We start from the raw sequence: 17,053 nt of genomic DNA, 5'->3' as shown, positions 1-17,053 counted from the left end.
ATAAATAGTGAAGTCTAGTTCATAAATCTCTTTTTCACAGCAAGTATTAGTCATCTGTTACTGCATGAGAAACTGCTCCAAAACTTAGTGGCTTTAAACAAGGAACGTTTATCTCAGAGATGCTATGGATAAGGAATCCAGGGCTGGCTTCACTTAGGTGCCTCTTAATCAAAGTCTTTCCAAAGGCCTCAACCATGGCATGGGCCAAGGCTGCAGTCATCACATGTTTAAGGGATCATGTACTTCAAGTCTATTTGTTACAAGTCACTCTACCTAGCCCCATGGGCAAGGAGAGGAGACTATATAAGACCATGAATACCAGGAGGAAGGGATCAATGTGGGACATTTTATAAGCTGCCTATGACAGTCTGTCTTCTAGCCCACAATTCATGTCCCTTCTACATGCAAAATATATTCACCTTCTCCCAAGGGTGGTTTTGCAATTCTGAAACTACTTTATATATACTTTAGATCTGAGCAAATAAGTCATTAAGTTGTAGCTAATGAAAGCCAGGTTTCTTACTGCCAGAGAAAGGAAATATGAATAAGGAAAGAAGGCTAGCTTTAACCCTGTGGCATTAGACTGCAATCTGAGGTATTATTATGGTGTCATGTTTTTCTATTCTTTTTTTTTTTTTAATTTAAATTCAATTAGCCAATATATAGTACATCATTAGTTTTTGGTGTAGTGTTCAATGATTCATTAGTTGTGTATAACACCCAGTGCTCATCATATCACGTGCCCTCCTTAATTCCCATCATCCAGTTACCCCATCCCTCCACCCACCTCCCTTTCCACAACCCTCAGTTTGCTTCCTGGAGTCAAGATACTCTCATGGTTTGTCTCCCTCTCTGATTTCTTCCCATTCAGCTTTCCTTCCCTTCCCCTATGATCTTCTGTGCTATTTCTTATATTGTTTTTTAATATAAACAGAGCTACAGACAGGTGGATAGATACAGATGTGTATGTTCATATATACATATTTCTTAGATCTGTCTATTGAGAGGACACAGAAGTAAAGACAGCCAACCAGTAGCACTGAGTACATCTAGTTTCGAACTCTTGGTTTCTAAATGTCAATTTCTAATAAATCAGTCTCCAATGAACCAGGACTCTATAGGGAAATGGATGATTCCAGGGCTAAAACAAGAAAATATAAGATGAACTTTGAATGACTTGTGGTACCTGAAAGTAAAGTGCTCAAAAATTAATGAGTGTACATCAAAAGAACAGAGGAGCCAACATGAAGAAGCTCCCAATAGCCCAAATCAGGACAACTGGAGAAAAAACACAATGACTGCAATGGATTATAACCCACAGAATAAAATAAATATCCATAAATTATAAGTTAAAAATTAATAACTGGGGGAGAAGGTGCAGCACAGAAAAATCACCTTACATGAAAAAAAATTATCATTTGGCAAATACCAAAATAATTACTGGAGGCAAGAATCATCAGATAGATGCTAAAAGTAGTGGGTAAAATATAATGAAAGAACAAAATATTTACATAGTCTCTTGTATTTTCCCATAAGATACTTATTAATTAAATTACAAAAGGAAAAATAACCTTAAAGTATATAAACTGGGTCAACATCTCCTTAATCAAGTGATCAAAATTAATATAACTAGTAATGAGAAACGTTGAAATCTTGATACACAGTATGAAAAAAGACAACAGCATTTCTGAGATTTTCTCGCCAAAAAAGCATTTAATTCGAGGAAATATTAGTCAATCTTACACTGAAGGACATTCTATAAAATAACTGGCCAGTACTCTTCAAAAGTGTCACGGTCATAAAAGACAAAGAAAAACCAAGGAGTTGTTCCATATTAAAGAGACCAAGGAAACATGAAAACTAAATGCAATACAGGATCCTAGGTTGGGTCTGAATCAGAAAAAGGACATTAGGAATTTTCCAAATATGAACATTCTACATAACCACTGTAGAATCACCAAAGTTCAGAACTGACTGTTGATAAAATACTATTACTAATTTACAGAACCTATTTAAATTTTGCTAATTATCCTCCTAACAACAAAGAGGAAAGGCACAGAAAAAATTCAAGCTGAGTCAAAAACCAGATTTTCTGAATAAAGTCCAGTGCTCCTTCCATTGTCATATAAATTTAGTTTTTATGTATAAGTCAATTCATTTAAGAAATTTAATGACATTTTAAAATGAATTAAATAAGAACTTTAAATATTTACTCATTACCTTTATATCATGGCATACTAGGCAAATGATAATTATGATAGTCACAAATTTGTAGTACAGTAACTGAAATAATCAAATAAATAAAAAGATTAATTGAAATGCTGAGTAACACGGTATGTATGGCATTAAGTAAAACATGATTATCTACAAAGCAATTCAAGCTATTTCAAATTGCTGGGGTTTTATTTTTACCAATAACGGACAGTAGTCTGGGAATGACTTAAAACCTTCCTCTCTGGAGAGGCAATGGAGTTGATAAGGGGATGGAGAAAAAGGGAGCAAGAAAGGAAGGGTATATTGGTGGGGATCAGAAGAGAAAAGGAGAAAAGGAGTTAAGGAGAAGGGAAGGAAGGGAGATGTAAATCACATAGTTATATAGCCTTTGGCTCTTTCTGAATCCTTCTAATAGCACATCTTTACAACATGCTACTGACGTTAGGAGCCTCCCTTGTGCTACAGTGAATCTTTTTTTCCCCAGGCCAGTAAAATATATCAGAAAGACCCTAAGGAGAAAGTTAAATCCAGGAACTAAATAGTGATCTTATGATGCCATAGTCCTGTCTTAATTGAAATTTCATTATCCTCAGCAGAAGATATAAATATGTCAAATTTTATAAGAGCACCATAAGTTTTTATTTATTTTTTGAGGGGATTATGTATCTTCTCTGAAAACATCTCTTTCCACCTTCCTTGACTGATCTTATAACAACCTTAGATTTTGTCTATATCAAAGGCTCCTCTCACTGCTTATAGCAAAGAAAGAGGAATGGAAAGATCTGTGAACAGTCTCAGGAAGGTGGCTTCCACTTTTCCTTGGAAGAAACAAGGCACTTCTGTATATCTAAAGGGGTAGCATTACCATTTTAGATAATCCACATTCATGATGGGAATACCTTGAAACAAGGGGGAAAAAAAAAAAAGACCATCTCTTCTGTCAGAATGCAGATCTGGTGAGAGGCTGGCTCTCTGCAAATGTTTGAACATCATGTATCTTAAGGACTTAGATTTGACAAAAAGATATAAAAATTAAAAAAAGAAATTCTCTTACAATAAAATATGCATAGACTTGAGAGACAAAGAACTTCCAAAAATTAAAAGTAATAACTTTACAAAGAACAGAAAGTTTCCTAACCAAAGAAATTATCTGAGTGAAGGCGTATTCATGTATAGCACTTATCATATTTGGCACACATAATTTATAGATTTACAGATTTTCATACTGAAATAGCAAATATCTTCCATTTTACAGATGTACAAAAACTGAGTTCAGATAAAACAGTTTATCAAAGGTTCAGATAAAACAGAGTTTATCAAAGGTTAACTACAATTAAAAGCACTATTGTTGCCTTTAAATTACTAACTTTTGTCATTTAAAAAGAATCAATGGCTATTAGATTAAAATGGACTTAACAGTGTAAACAATAAATACCAATAAAATCCCCTCCCCCACTCCCCAAATAGGTAAACAGAGAAGAAAACCCTAACCTATTCCATCTGGTTTGGTAAAAAGATTATAAGAGTTTACTTATAAGGAAACAGCCATTAGTCAGGTTTAGAAAACATGGATTCAAATACCTAAAGCCAATTTTACATTTCTTTCAAAATGTCCTGATGCATTCTTCCAAAGTAGCATTCATGTTTTTGGCTGTGTATCACTGTCCTAATGAGATTGAAGAGCAACTCAACAATAACACAACCACATCAACAAACTGCAGAATTATGATCACTGTTTCGTGACTCATTCATTGATAAAATAGATATATTTTTTAAAAAGTTAAATCATCACTCAGGAAAAAGTAATTTTCGTTTTCCTGGTCTATACTAGAGATTTTAAATATAGTGAATCCTCTGTAGGGTCAAGAGGTTTAAAATGGATTTCTCTGCAAGATAATGGGAATATTGCCAGCAAAAGGACTGATGAAACAGAGTAATATATAATCTTTATAAATAGAAATCATCTGTGAGATTCAAAATACTAGGTATATGAGAGGGAGTTTTATCTAAAATGTTATCATTCTCAATCTGTCTGAAATAATTAAACTGAATTCTTCTTCTGCCTGATTTTCAAGCTGTATTTTATTATTTAAACGATCTTAAAGTGCACTGTATGGGTGATGTGACGTTTCACTGTGGAATTAAGTGGTAATTCTTGACAAAGCAGTTATTATCATGAGATAATTGACCTTATTTGAGAGTTTAGCATCCTGAGGCAGAGTTGAGTGTACTTAATCCTGGCAGGTTAATTATCTAGTGATTATGGAGCCTTGAAAGGTATTACTCTTAAGAACCATTTGCAAAATGACACTATTCAAAAAAACTTCTTAATTTAATAAAAATGAAAAACAAGAAGAATAATCAAGTTCTTTAGTCATGTATTGCTAGATAATGACTACAAAGCAGCTTTCATTAGCAGGCATCAATGGATATAATTAACTGCATGTAGAAAGTTCTTTATTAAGCTGATTACACGTGATTCCAGCTAACAAATGTTTGTTGTTTAAGAGAAATATTTTAAACTTTGACAATGTCAAAAAAATTAAAAATACAATATAACATTTAATGAAGCTCTATACTAGAGTAGTTTCAAAACTACCTTAACAGGAAATTGTTAAATTCAGGTGTGCAGTTTCAAAGTACAAAATGCAACGTAACAGGGCACCAAAAAGTTTTGAGGTAACAGAGAAATTTGTTTCTATGCATTTCTAAATCTCAGTTAAAAGTAAACCACACAAATCAAAATCACAAAGAGATGTTACTTCACATCCATTAGGAATGCTACTGTCAAAAAAAGGGGAAAATTATAAGTGTTAGGAAGGATACAGAGAAATTGGAACTACTATGCTTTGCTGGTGGGAATAGAAATGGTGCAGCTGCTGTGGAAAAGAATTTGGTGGTTCCTCAAACAATTAAACATAGAATTACTATCATACAATCTGGCAATTCCACTTTTAGGTAAATACCTAAAAGTCCTGAAGGGAGGTACTCCAACAGATGCTTATACAGCAGTGTTCATAGCAGCATGATTCACAAAAACCGAAAGGCAAAAACAAATTGAATGTCTATTAACAGATGACTGAATAAACAAAGACAAAAGTCTGATACATGTTACATGGATAAACATTGAAAACATTACGTTAAGGTGAAATGGCACACATAAACAGACAACTATTGTGTGATCCTACTTAAATGAGGAACCTAGAATAGGCAAATTCATAGAGAGACAATAGAATAGTGGTTATCAGAGATGTGGGGAGTTATTGTTTAATATGTACATAACTTCTGCTTGAGATGATGAAGGGTTCTGGAAATGGATAGTGATGATGGCTGCACAACATTGTGGGTGTATTTAATGCTACTGAATTGTACACTTAAAAATGGTAAATTTTCTGTTATTTTTTACCACAATGAAAGAAAAGAAAGAAAAAAGTAAATTATATCACTTAATATTTATACTTTGTTTTTATCACATTAATGCAGCAATGGTATTCCTGTGGACACTTCTACTTTGTATCTGGATTTGCCCAACCAAATATTTTCAGATATTCCCTGGAGAAGAATATCATTTTCTGTGGGCAAATCAGATAAAAGAAAGAGTGAGGATGAGAAATGGGAAAAACTTGGCTTGAAAGGTATACTAACAATGAAAAAAGAATAACTATCTAAAATTAAATATGGTAGGCATTTTATTTTAGATTTCAGAACAAGGACTTTGCTGATTTAGAATAAAATTGGTCAATGTTACCAAATATTAGAATATGTAAGAAAATTAATCCTTAGGTTTTTAAAAAACATTTTAAGCTCTAAGAAATAACTTAAAGGAATAGTTGACTAATAAATCAGTAAGTAGATTAAAATAGGGAAAAATCTATGCATTTTATTAATTTTTTTTTAAAAAGATTTTATTTATTTATTTGACAGAGAGAGACATAGCGAGAGAAGGAACACAAGCAGGGGGAGTGGGAGAGGGAGAAGCAGGCTTCCCGCGGAGCAGGGAGCCCGATGAGGGGCTCGATCCCAGGACCCTGGGATCACGACCTGAGCCGAAGGCAGACGCTTAATGACTGAGCCACCCAGGCGCCCCTGCATTTTATTAATTTATAAATATGTATCATTTGCTAATATTTAAAGTAGTGTCAAAACTTCGAGTTTGTGTCTGCTGCCTGGTATTCTAGAATCTTTCTTATAGAACCAAATCCATAATTCATAGTTTCTGATTTCCAGTTTCAGTTTCTTTAAAGCAGAGTGAAAGCTTGTAGACGTTTATAAAGCTACTCCTGAGTGTAGATATTTACAGCTTTTTGCTTCTTTTAATATTTTATAATTTTCATGCCCACATCTAATTCAAGAGCAACTTTTGAAAGCAATTTATCTTTATTGAATTTTGTACCCCAACTTAACTCATTAATCAAATCCTCATTCTATTTGTAATCACATTTTATCAGATTACATAATAACTAAATAATTAATAATGAAGACAAACTGCATTAAAAAGGTTTAGGAACAAATAAATTGACTCTTGGTAAACAAAGAACACTGTGGGAAGAGAAGTAAGGTGGTATACTGGAGAATAGTCTAATATCCACGAGTTCTTCCTCATTTACCTGTAACTACTCATTATGTTTTATCAAGGGAATGAGGTGTGCATGTTATCTAAGCAAGCTAGTTAAGTAAAACTTAATTAAGAGAGGAATAAGATCATTCCTAATAACACTACCAATACCACCTAACAAAAACTGAATACTTTCTATGAGTGAAGTTGAAACTTTAGAAATATATGCATTAGAAAACCAGCCACAGGTTGTGTATATTAAATGATGTTTTTTTAAGATTTTATTTATTTATTTATTTGTGAGAGACAGAGAGAACAAGAGTGCACAAGAGCACAAACTGGGGAGGGAGTGGAGGGAGAAGCAGACTCCCCCCTGAGCAGGGAGCCTGACACTGGGCTCTATCCCAGGACCCCAGGATCATGACCTGAGCCTAAGGCAGAACTAACTGACTGACAAACCCAGGCACCCGTAAATAATGGTTTTTGTGGAAAACATTTGTAATTTTAAAGCATTACTCAATGGTGGGGTATGATAATTTATAATAGTCTGTAAGATTAAAACCCAAGACTATCAAAGCACTTGATAATACCATTGAAGACTATCAATGGCTTGATAATACCATTGAAATATAAGGAAATCTTTCACAGAAATAACAAATTTGATACAGGGTCAACAACAAAAAAATAAATTGGTACTTATTCATTTGACACTGGTTCTTTGGAACTTTTTATTTTAGTGACTCGATTAATTTTTCCTACTTTTAAACTTCTATAAATGGAATCACACAGTACATATATTTTTAAAATTTTGAGATATAATTTTTGAGATATAATTGTCATATAATAATCTGCACAAATTAAAAGTAAGTAGATAGGTGTTGACACATGAATCAAGTCCTGAAACCATAACCACACTCAAGATAAGGAACATACCCATTACTTCCAACATTTTCCTAAAGTCCATTTGTGTGATCATTGCCTCACAGTACATCTCTATCCCTAGGCAACCATGGATCTACTCTCTGTCACTATAGGTTAGTTTGAATTTTCTAGAATTTAATTTAAATAGAATCATACAGAGTGTACTTTTGCCTGGCATCTCATCTTTCACTCAGCATATATATTCTAAGATTCATCCATGTAGGTGCATGTATAAATAGTTCACTTCTTTTATAGTTGAGTAGTATTCTACTATATGGATATGTAACAATTTGTTTATCCAGTCACCCCTTGATAGACATTTGGATTCTTTCCAGACATTGGGTATTACAAATAAAACTGCTATGAGCATTTGTGTATGTCTTTATATGAACATATGCTTTCATTTCTCTTGGGTAAATACCTATGAGTGGAATAGCAAGGTCATACGGTGGGTGTATATGTAACTTTCTAAGAAACTGGAAAACTTTTTCAAAGCATTTGTACTATTTTACATTCTCACCAGCTGGATATGACAGTTCTAGCTCTATATTTTGCCAATATTTGGTATGGTCACACTTTTTAATTTTGGACACTCGAAGAGCTATACAGTTGTATGGACTGAGGTTTGCTTTTTTTGGATATGGGTATTCAATTGCTACAGCATGATTTGCTAAAAAGACTATTCCCCGGGTGCCTGGGTGGCTCAGTTGGTTAAGCAACTGCCTTTGGCTCAGGTCATGATCCTGGAGTCCTGGGATCGAGTCCCACATCAGGCTCCCTGCTCGGCGGGGAGTCTGCTTCTCCCTCTGACCCTCCTCCCTCTCATGCTCTCTGTCTCTCATTCTCTCTCTCACAAATAAATAAAAAATTTTTAAAAAATTATCTAAAAAGACTATTCCCCATGGAATGACCTCTAAAACTGTTGAAAAATCAATTACGGGTCTATTTATGGACTATCCCTTCTGTTCCCTGACCTATTTGTCTATCTTTAGGCCAATGCCACATTGTACTGATTACTGTAGCTTTATAGTTAAGTCTTGAAACCATGTAATATTATAGGTCCTCTGATTTTTTTTTTTTTCCAAAGTTGGCCTGGCTATTCTAGTCCAGAATTTTCCATATGAATTTTGGAATAAGTCTGATGACTTCTACTAAAAAAAACTGCTGGGATTTTGATTAAATTATGTTGGATCCATACAGAAATTTGAGAACTGACACTTAACGATAGTCTTAAAGATCCATGAATATGCTATTTCTTTCCATTTAATTCTTCTTTAAGTTTTCTCAACAATGTTTTGTAGTGTTTAGTATATACAAACTTTGCATATCTTTTCTCAGATTTATTCCAAATATGTCATACATTTTTATGGTATCAGAAATAACATTTTAATTTTTTATTTTTTAAAGTTTTATTTAAGTAATCTCTACACCCCACATGGGGCTTGAACTCACAACCCTGAGATCAAGAGTAGCACACTCCTCCAACTGAGCCAGCCAGGTGCCCTGGTATCAGAAATAGTATTATAAAAAGTTAATTAATTAATTGTTATTTATTTATTTCTCTCCAGGAGAGAGAAAATCCCAAGCAGACTCCCTGCTGAGCATGGAGCCTGATGCGGGGCTCTAGCCCATGACCCTGAGATCATGACCTGAGCTGAAATCAAGAGCTGGATGCTTAACTGACTGAGCCACCCAGGCGCCCCAGAAATAGTATTTTTAAATATCAATTTCCAAGTGTTTGCTGTTAATATAGAGAAATACAATTGGTTTTTGTATGTTTATCTTGTATCCCATAACCTTGCTAAACTCCCTTTTAGTCGTAATAGCTTTTTGCAGATTTTATAGAATAAAAAAACCCAATAATGGTATTTGATAATAGACATAACTTTACTTCTTTCTAATCTGGATGTTTTTCATGCCTTACTAGCACTGTACAATGTTGAACAGAAGTTGAGAGTTTTGTTTTGTTTCTGATCTTACAAGGAAAATGTTCAGTCTTTCATCACCAAGTATGATGCTGGCTGTACATTATTTGTGAATATCCTTTGTTGGACTGAAGAAGTTTTCTTCTATTAGTATTCTGAAGGCTTTTATCAGGAAAGGATGTTGGATTTCATCAAATGTTTTCTCCATCTCTATTCAGATGATCATGTTTTCTTCTTAGTTTTATGAAAGTGGATTATATTGACTGATTTCTGCATTCCTGGTCATGATGATTATCTTTTCTATATATTGTTGGGCTTGATTTGCTAAAATTATCTTAAGAATTTTGCATCTGTTTTTATGAGGGATATTGGTCTGTAGCTTTTAATTCTTTGTTTGATTTTTGGTACTATTTCCTCTTCAATAGTTTGGGATAGTTTGTATTGAACTGTTATTATTTCTTCCTTAAATTTGTGCCAGAATTCAACACAACAGTAACACACTGCAAATCTGGGTTTTCTTTGTGGGAAAGGTTTTAACTAAAAATTCAATTTCTTTAATAGGTAACCTGAATAGCCCTATTTCTATTTCTTCTTGAGTGTGCTTTGGTACTGTATGTTTTTCAAGGAATTTGTCCATTACATACAGGTTGTCAATTATATTGGAATAATATTGTTAGGAGAGGAACCACAGTATCTTCTACTCTAGTCTAATTTGCCCCATTAGTGTTCTGAGTACTCTATCTGGAGCCCCATGAATTATGAAGTTATTTACTCTGGCTCACAGAACAAGAATGATTACAGGTTCTACAAGCACTCTGAGGATTATTCCCTCTAATCTTTTCAGGTGGTTCTCAGCCTTCACTAGTTTCCTGACAAATACGCACTGATTAGTTCTCAACTGAAGACTTGGGTGGGACTCTGCAAATCTGCGTTCTCTGTCTATGCAGCTCTTTTCTTTCTGGTACTCTAGGTGTCCAGCTGTTAGATTTCCTGAATTTTTAGCTCCATCTCCTCAGTTCAAAAGACTACCAAGAGGGTCCCCCCACCCCCTTTGTGCTGTGGCCTGGAAATTCTCTCCAAGCAATAAGCTGAGGTAATCACAGGGATCACATCATTCATTCTTTGTCTCACAAGGATCAATGTGAAGAGAGAACCTTGGTGGACAAGGCATTTTTAAATTTTTAATATTAAGGTTATTAGGAAAGTTTTAAAGCATCATTAGTAGTATATAGCCTTCTGAAAAAGGGAAGTTGGTATCAGGTAGAAAATAAGAGCCAAGTTTGTTTTGTTTTGGCTAACTGTTGACATTTTGAAAATTTATGGTAAGCACAGATTTTTTTTTTTTAAGATTTTATTTATTTGAGATAGGGAGAGTGCACGCATGTGCAAGAGCACAAACTGGGGTGGGGGGAGAGGCAGAGGGAGAGGAAATGCAGACACCCCACTGAGCAGGCAGCCTGACATAGGGCCTGAGATCCCAGGATCTGGGATCATGACCTGAGGCAAAGGCAGATGCTTAACCAATTGAGCCACCAGGTGCCCTAATAAGCATGGATTTGATTGTTGTTTGGGGGGTGAGGGGGAGAAAGAAAGATAAAACAATCCTATATGTATTCTCTGAGGAATATATTTTATACTTCATTGCATTTTAGGAATAAAATGTCCCTTTTTCTCCTGGAGACTTAAAGATAGTTTATGACTACTAAAGTATTCAAGGAGAACAATGAGAGATGAGGCTAAAGAAATAAAACAAAGCCACACTTGCTTTTTATAATCAATATGGACTCATTTACATTTATCCTTATTAAATTTCATCACTCAACTGATATTTCCAGTCTATTAAAGTTTTCAAAAGCTTCATTTTGACATTCAACTTACTTGATATTTGTTAAAGTATTGCATTATTTGCATTCTCTGCATTTGCATTATCTGCAAATACAGCTTTATCTGAATCACTGATAGCTGAGCAAAGCTCAGAATAAACACTGAGGCATATCACTAGAAAACTGTTTATTTATCAGCAGAAATTTTGAGACTGGTTCAACAAAATACCAAATAATTGCCCTGTATCCAATATTTATTATCCTATAATCCATATTATGACAGATGGTCTCAAATATACTATACATCCATTGTTTATTGGTCTCCCATAATAGGCACTACATATCTACTGAAATGAATTCAAATGAATAGTAATTACACCAACAAAGTAAAAAGCTATCCTGACATGACTTGTAGCTTGTAATTTTACAACTTCCTCTTCTAGGTAGGGAAAAACGATTCCTTTAATTTTCTATACTATATATAGATTATAATAGCATAATATCTCTACTATTCTGTAAGTCCTAGTCTAACTTTACTGGTTTGTAAAGTCATGTACTGTAAAGTCTTTACTGGAAATGTAAAATCATTTCAACAATGTGGCAAAATATATATAAGACAAAATTTTACCATTTTAAGTGTTCAATTCAGTGACATTAAGTACATTCATAATGTTGTGCAACCATTACCATTATCCATTTCCAGACCTTTTTTGTTATCCATAGAAGCTCTGTACCTATTAAGCATAACTCCCAATTCTCCCTTTCCTGCAGTGCCTGGTAACCACTATTCTACTGTCTGTCTCTATGAATTTGACTATTCTAGGCACCTCATATAAGTGGAATCCTGAAAGCCAAACTGTGGAAAGAGCCGAGATGCCCTTCAAAAGATGAATGGATAAAGAAGATGTGGTCCATATATACAATGGAATATTACTCAGCCATCAGAAAGGATGAATACCCAACTTTTACATCAACATGGATGGGACTGGAGGAGATTATGCTAAGTGAAATAAGTCAAGCAGAGAAAGTCAATTATCATATGGTTTCACTTATTTGTGGAACATAAGGAATAGCATGGAGGACACTAGGAGAAGGAAGGGAAAAATGAAGAGGGGGAAATCGGAGGGAGAGATGAACCATGAGAGACTATGGACTCTCAGAAACAAACTGAAGATTTTAGAGGGGAGGGGGGTAGGGGGATGGGTTAGCCCGGTGATGGGTATTAAGGAGGGCACGTTTTGCATGGAGCACTGGGTGTTCTATGACAACAATGGATCGTGGATCACTACATCAAAAACTAATGATGACTAACATAACATAATAATAATAAAAAAAAGTGGAGTGCTTATAGGAAAATCTAGTAGTTGTGTATGGCTTATTTCAGTTAACATAATGTTTGCAAAATTCATTCATGTTGCATTATGTATCAGGGTTTCATTTCTTTTTAACGCAGAATAATATTCCATTTTATGTATATACCAAATTTTATCTATTCATTTGGCTATTGGAAATACTGCTGCCATAAATATTGGTGTGCAAGTATTTGAGTCCCTGCTTTCAGGACTTTTGGATATATACCAATTAGGAGAAGTACTGGATCATATGGTAATAATTCTATGTTTGACATTTTGAGGAACCACCAAATTGTTTTCCACAGCAGGAGCACCATTTCACATTCCAATCACCAATGCAAAAGGGTTTCAATTTCTCTACCTCCTTGGCAATACTTTTTTTCCCCTCCATATTTTTGAAAATAATGTGTATCAAGTATATCAAGTGGTATCTCACTTTGGTTTTTTAATGCATTTCAGTAATAATTAGTGATGGTAAGCATTTTTTCATGTGCTTATTAGCCATTTATATATCTTCTTTGGAGAAATGTTTAAGTCCTTTGACAATTTATGAATTGGGTTGTTTCCTTGTTGAGATATATATTCTAAATGTTAATCCCTTACCAGATACATCATTTGCAAATATTTCCTCTCACTCCATGCGCTTTCACTTTGTTTTTTTTTAAGTTTTATTTAAATTCCAGTTAGTTAACATACAATGTAATATTAATTTCAGATGTGCCTTATAGTGATTCAACACTTCATAGTGGCCTCATAGAATGAATTTGGAAGTTTTTCTTCCTTTTCTATTTTTTGGAATATTTTGAGAAGAATAGGTATTAACTTTTTATTAACTTTATTTTTTTAAGATTTTATTTATTTATTTGACAGAGAGAGAGAGAGAAAGAATGAGCAGAGACGCAGAGGGAGAGGGAGAAGCAGACTCTCCAAAGAGCAGGGAGCCTGAAGTGGGGCTTGATCCCAGGACCCAGGGATCATGACTTGAGCTGAATGCAGACATTTAACCCACAAGCCACTCAGGCACCCCTTAACTCTTCTTTAAATGTTTAGTAAAATTTGCCTTTGAAGCCATCTGGTCCTCGACTTTTGTTTGTTGGGAGGTTTTTTTTAAAATTTTATTTTATTATGTTATGTTAATCACCATACATCATTAGCTTTTGATGTAGTGTTCCATGATTCATTGTTTGCGTATAACACCAGCTGCTCCATTCAGTGCATGCCCTCTTTAATACCCATCACCAGGCTAACCCATCCCCCACCCCCTCCCCTCTAGAACCCTCAGTTTGTTTCTCAGAGTCCATAGTCTTTCATGGTTCATCTCCCTGTCCAATTTCCCCCCCAGGGAGTTTTTTGATTACTGATTCAGTTTCCTTGCTTGTTATGGGTCTGTTTAAGTTTTCTATTTCTTCCTGTTTCAGTTTTGGTAGTTTCTATGTTTCTAGGAATTTATCCATTTCTTCCAGGTTGTTAAATTAGTTGGCATATAGTTTTTCATCATATTCTAATTGTTTGTATTTCTGTGGTGTCAGCTGTTATTTTTCCTCTCTCATTTGTGATTTTATTTATTTGGGTCCTTTCTCTTTTCTTTTGATAAGCCTGGGTTGAGGTTTATCAATTTTATTAATTTTTTCAAAGAACCAGCTCCTGATCTGTTCTACTGTTTTTTTTAGCTTCTATATCATACTTCTGTTCTAACCTTTATTATTTCCTTCCTTCTGCTGGCTTTAGGCTTTACTTTTTTTTTTAAGATTCATTTATTTATTTATTTAAGAGGGAGCTAGCACAAGCAGGGGGAGCGGCAGGCAGAGGGAGAGGCAGGCTTCCCCGCCGAGCAGGGAGCCAGATGTGGGGCTCAATCCCAGGTCCCTGGGATCATGACCCCAGCCCAAGGCAGACGCTTAACTGACTGAGCCACCCAGGAGCCCCTAGGCTTTACTTTTTTGATAGTGTCCTTTGATGCACAAAAGTTTTTAATTTTGATGAAGTCCAATTATTTTTTCTTGTTCTTGCTGTGCATTTGGAGTTTTTTTTTTTTTAAGTGAAGACCATTTTGGTATCATCAGCATTTTCTGCAGAACTAATAATCTGTGCCTCTATTTTTTTCTATTCTTCTAAATCTATGCCAAACTTTTAGCATTATTCTCTGGTTCTATAAATGCTTTCCATCTTTTTTTTTTTTACATGTGTTTAACAGATGTGAGCTTTTTTTTTTTTTTTTTTTTTAGATTTTTAAAATTTGAGAGGGAGCGTATGTGTACACACAAGTGGGAAGAGGGGCGGAGGGAGAGAAAGAATCTCTAGCAGACTGTACTGAGCGTGGAGCCCCATGTGGGGCTCGATTTCATGACTCTGAGATCATGACCTGAGCCAAATCGAAGAGTCGGATGCTTAACCAACTGAGCCATGCACATGCCCAAATGGGAACTCTAATTAAAGAATTCTCTGTGTGCTCTGCAATGTTGTGTTTCTAAGGCTCCTCCCCATTTTCTTCCTAATTATGGTCATTTGATATTATAAAGTCAGAATTGAATTTTTGATGGTATTCAATCCTCTCAAGTTACCTCTAATTCTAAAGTCCTTCTTTGGAATGATATTTATCTTTTTAAAAGTTTTAAAAATTTGTCTTTTTAAAGTACAGAGCATATATTTAAGTACTGCCAGTTTGATTTTTCCTGACTACAAAGAACTCTGAGTTCAAATATCAATTTCTCCCAAGGATTCTCAGGCCACCATACTGATGACCAATTCTTTCATGTTATTTTAAAAGGACAGATTAGCACTTTTCCTAGTTACTTCCTTTTTCCTTCAGAAAATAAAACTAGCAATAAAGGAAATGTGAAATGTAGATTTTAATCAAATGAGACTTCCAGCAGATACTCAGTAGTTCCAGGTCATTACCACTATTTCTTGCCATTATGTCAGTTTATAAATCATCAAGAATGTAGCATTTCCTTCAAAGTGTCTTTGAAGACATTCATACCATATTATTTCTACAAATCACCAAGGTGATTTCATAAATTATGTCGAGGTCAAATTTATGTTATTCTATACAGACAACACAGTTATCTTATTTGGATACAAAATCAGTGAATATAATCAAACTGTGTTACAATGATGTAATTCACATCAAAATGGATTTCTGGGATAGTTAGTACAACATGTTCACTTTACACATAAAGACCCTGAGATTCATGAAAGTTAAGTGATACTGCCCAGGTCACAAGAAGATATATTGAAGGTCTCTTTTTTTTTCTGGTTCATGGATGTTTAAAGTCTACAGGTTAAACAGAAGCTATAAGTACTATGTGAGCAAAAAAATTATTTTCCACTAATTTAGAATAAAAGAAAGTATAATCTTGGTAAAAAGGAAAAGTTGTGAAAGTTTTTAAAAAAAACCCATTTTATCACCTTCAAATACAACATACAAATATTAGCAAAAATGATATTAACAAAAAATTTAATACAAATTATAATATACCAACCTTTACTCATAATTTAGACTCACACTTTGAATAAATAGTTAAATTCATAAAACATTAATTTTAGACCAAATGCCCCTTACCTTAATCCATGAAAATTTCAGGGGAAACATTATTTAACTGGTCAGAAAAAAAGTCAGTTGATGTGAAGGGATCAGGATAAGGGGAAGGGTTGATTGAAAGGGGTGACAGAAATGATTTTTATCTTGATCGTGGTCATGGCTACATGTCATGTATGCATTTGCAAAAGTTCACAGAAATGTACATTAAAAAGTTAATTTTATTATATGTAAATTATAAACCTCAATAATCAAAACTTTTAAAAAACCAATTTTTTACTGTGAAAGAAAACTAGTATATACTGAATTCTAAAAATACTGAATTAGAGGGGTCCAAACTGAGGCAGTTTCGTTGTGTAATTTTCAATTATATTTATGCAAATATTTCAGTTTTTAATCTCTAAACTTATACACAAACCAAAAAAATAGAAAAAGACCAGACACTTATTTAAAAAGTAACTCACCGTCTCATTTCCAAAAAGTATGTCAATATAAGGCATAACTTTCATCAATGATTCCTTGTAGAACTGACTAATAAATGGTGCAGACAAATTCAAAGTGAAAACTCTGTTGTTTTCAGAAGCATGTTTAGCCACTTTTAATACCGACTCTGGGGAAACTGTAAGGAAAAAGCCCTGGATAAAGAAAAAAAGGAGGGGAAATTAAAAATGCCATCTCCACAGAGTCATTCTCGGTCAGAATAAAAGACACCTATAAAAAATACA

At 34.2% G+C, this 17,053-nt stretch overlaps 1 protein-coding gene across 4 annotated transcripts in view; it reads right to left on the bottom strand.

Annotated features, from left to right (window-relative positions):
- ADK (adenosine kinase) overlaps positions 1-17,053 on the bottom strand; it is a 510,536-nt gene that overhangs the window by 148,651 nt on the left and 344,832 nt on the right. For 3 of the 4 annotated variants that reach the window (XM_035022256.1, XM_035022274.1, XM_035022265.1), the window contains exon 7: positions 16,793-16,963. The exons of the other annotated variant lie outside the window; for it this stretch is intronic. In XM_035022256.1, the coding sequence (XP_034878147.1) occupies positions 16,793-16,963 (171 nt within the window). The remainder of the gene's footprint in view (positions 1-16,792; positions 16,964-17,053) is intronic. 4 annotated transcript variants of the gene reach the window in all.

This window comes from Mirounga leonina, unplaced genomic scaffold (genome assembly GCF_011800145.1).
Source record: "Mirounga leonina isolate KUSES-001 unplaced genomic scaffold, KU_Mleo_1.0 Mir_114, whole genome shotgun sequence".
NCBI classification, from domain to species: domain Eukaryota; kingdom Metazoa; phylum Chordata; class Mammalia; order Carnivora; family Phocidae; genus Mirounga; species Mirounga leonina.
Note: the sequence above shows the minus strand (reverse complement) of the source record. Positions and strands in the feature narration are given on the sequence as shown.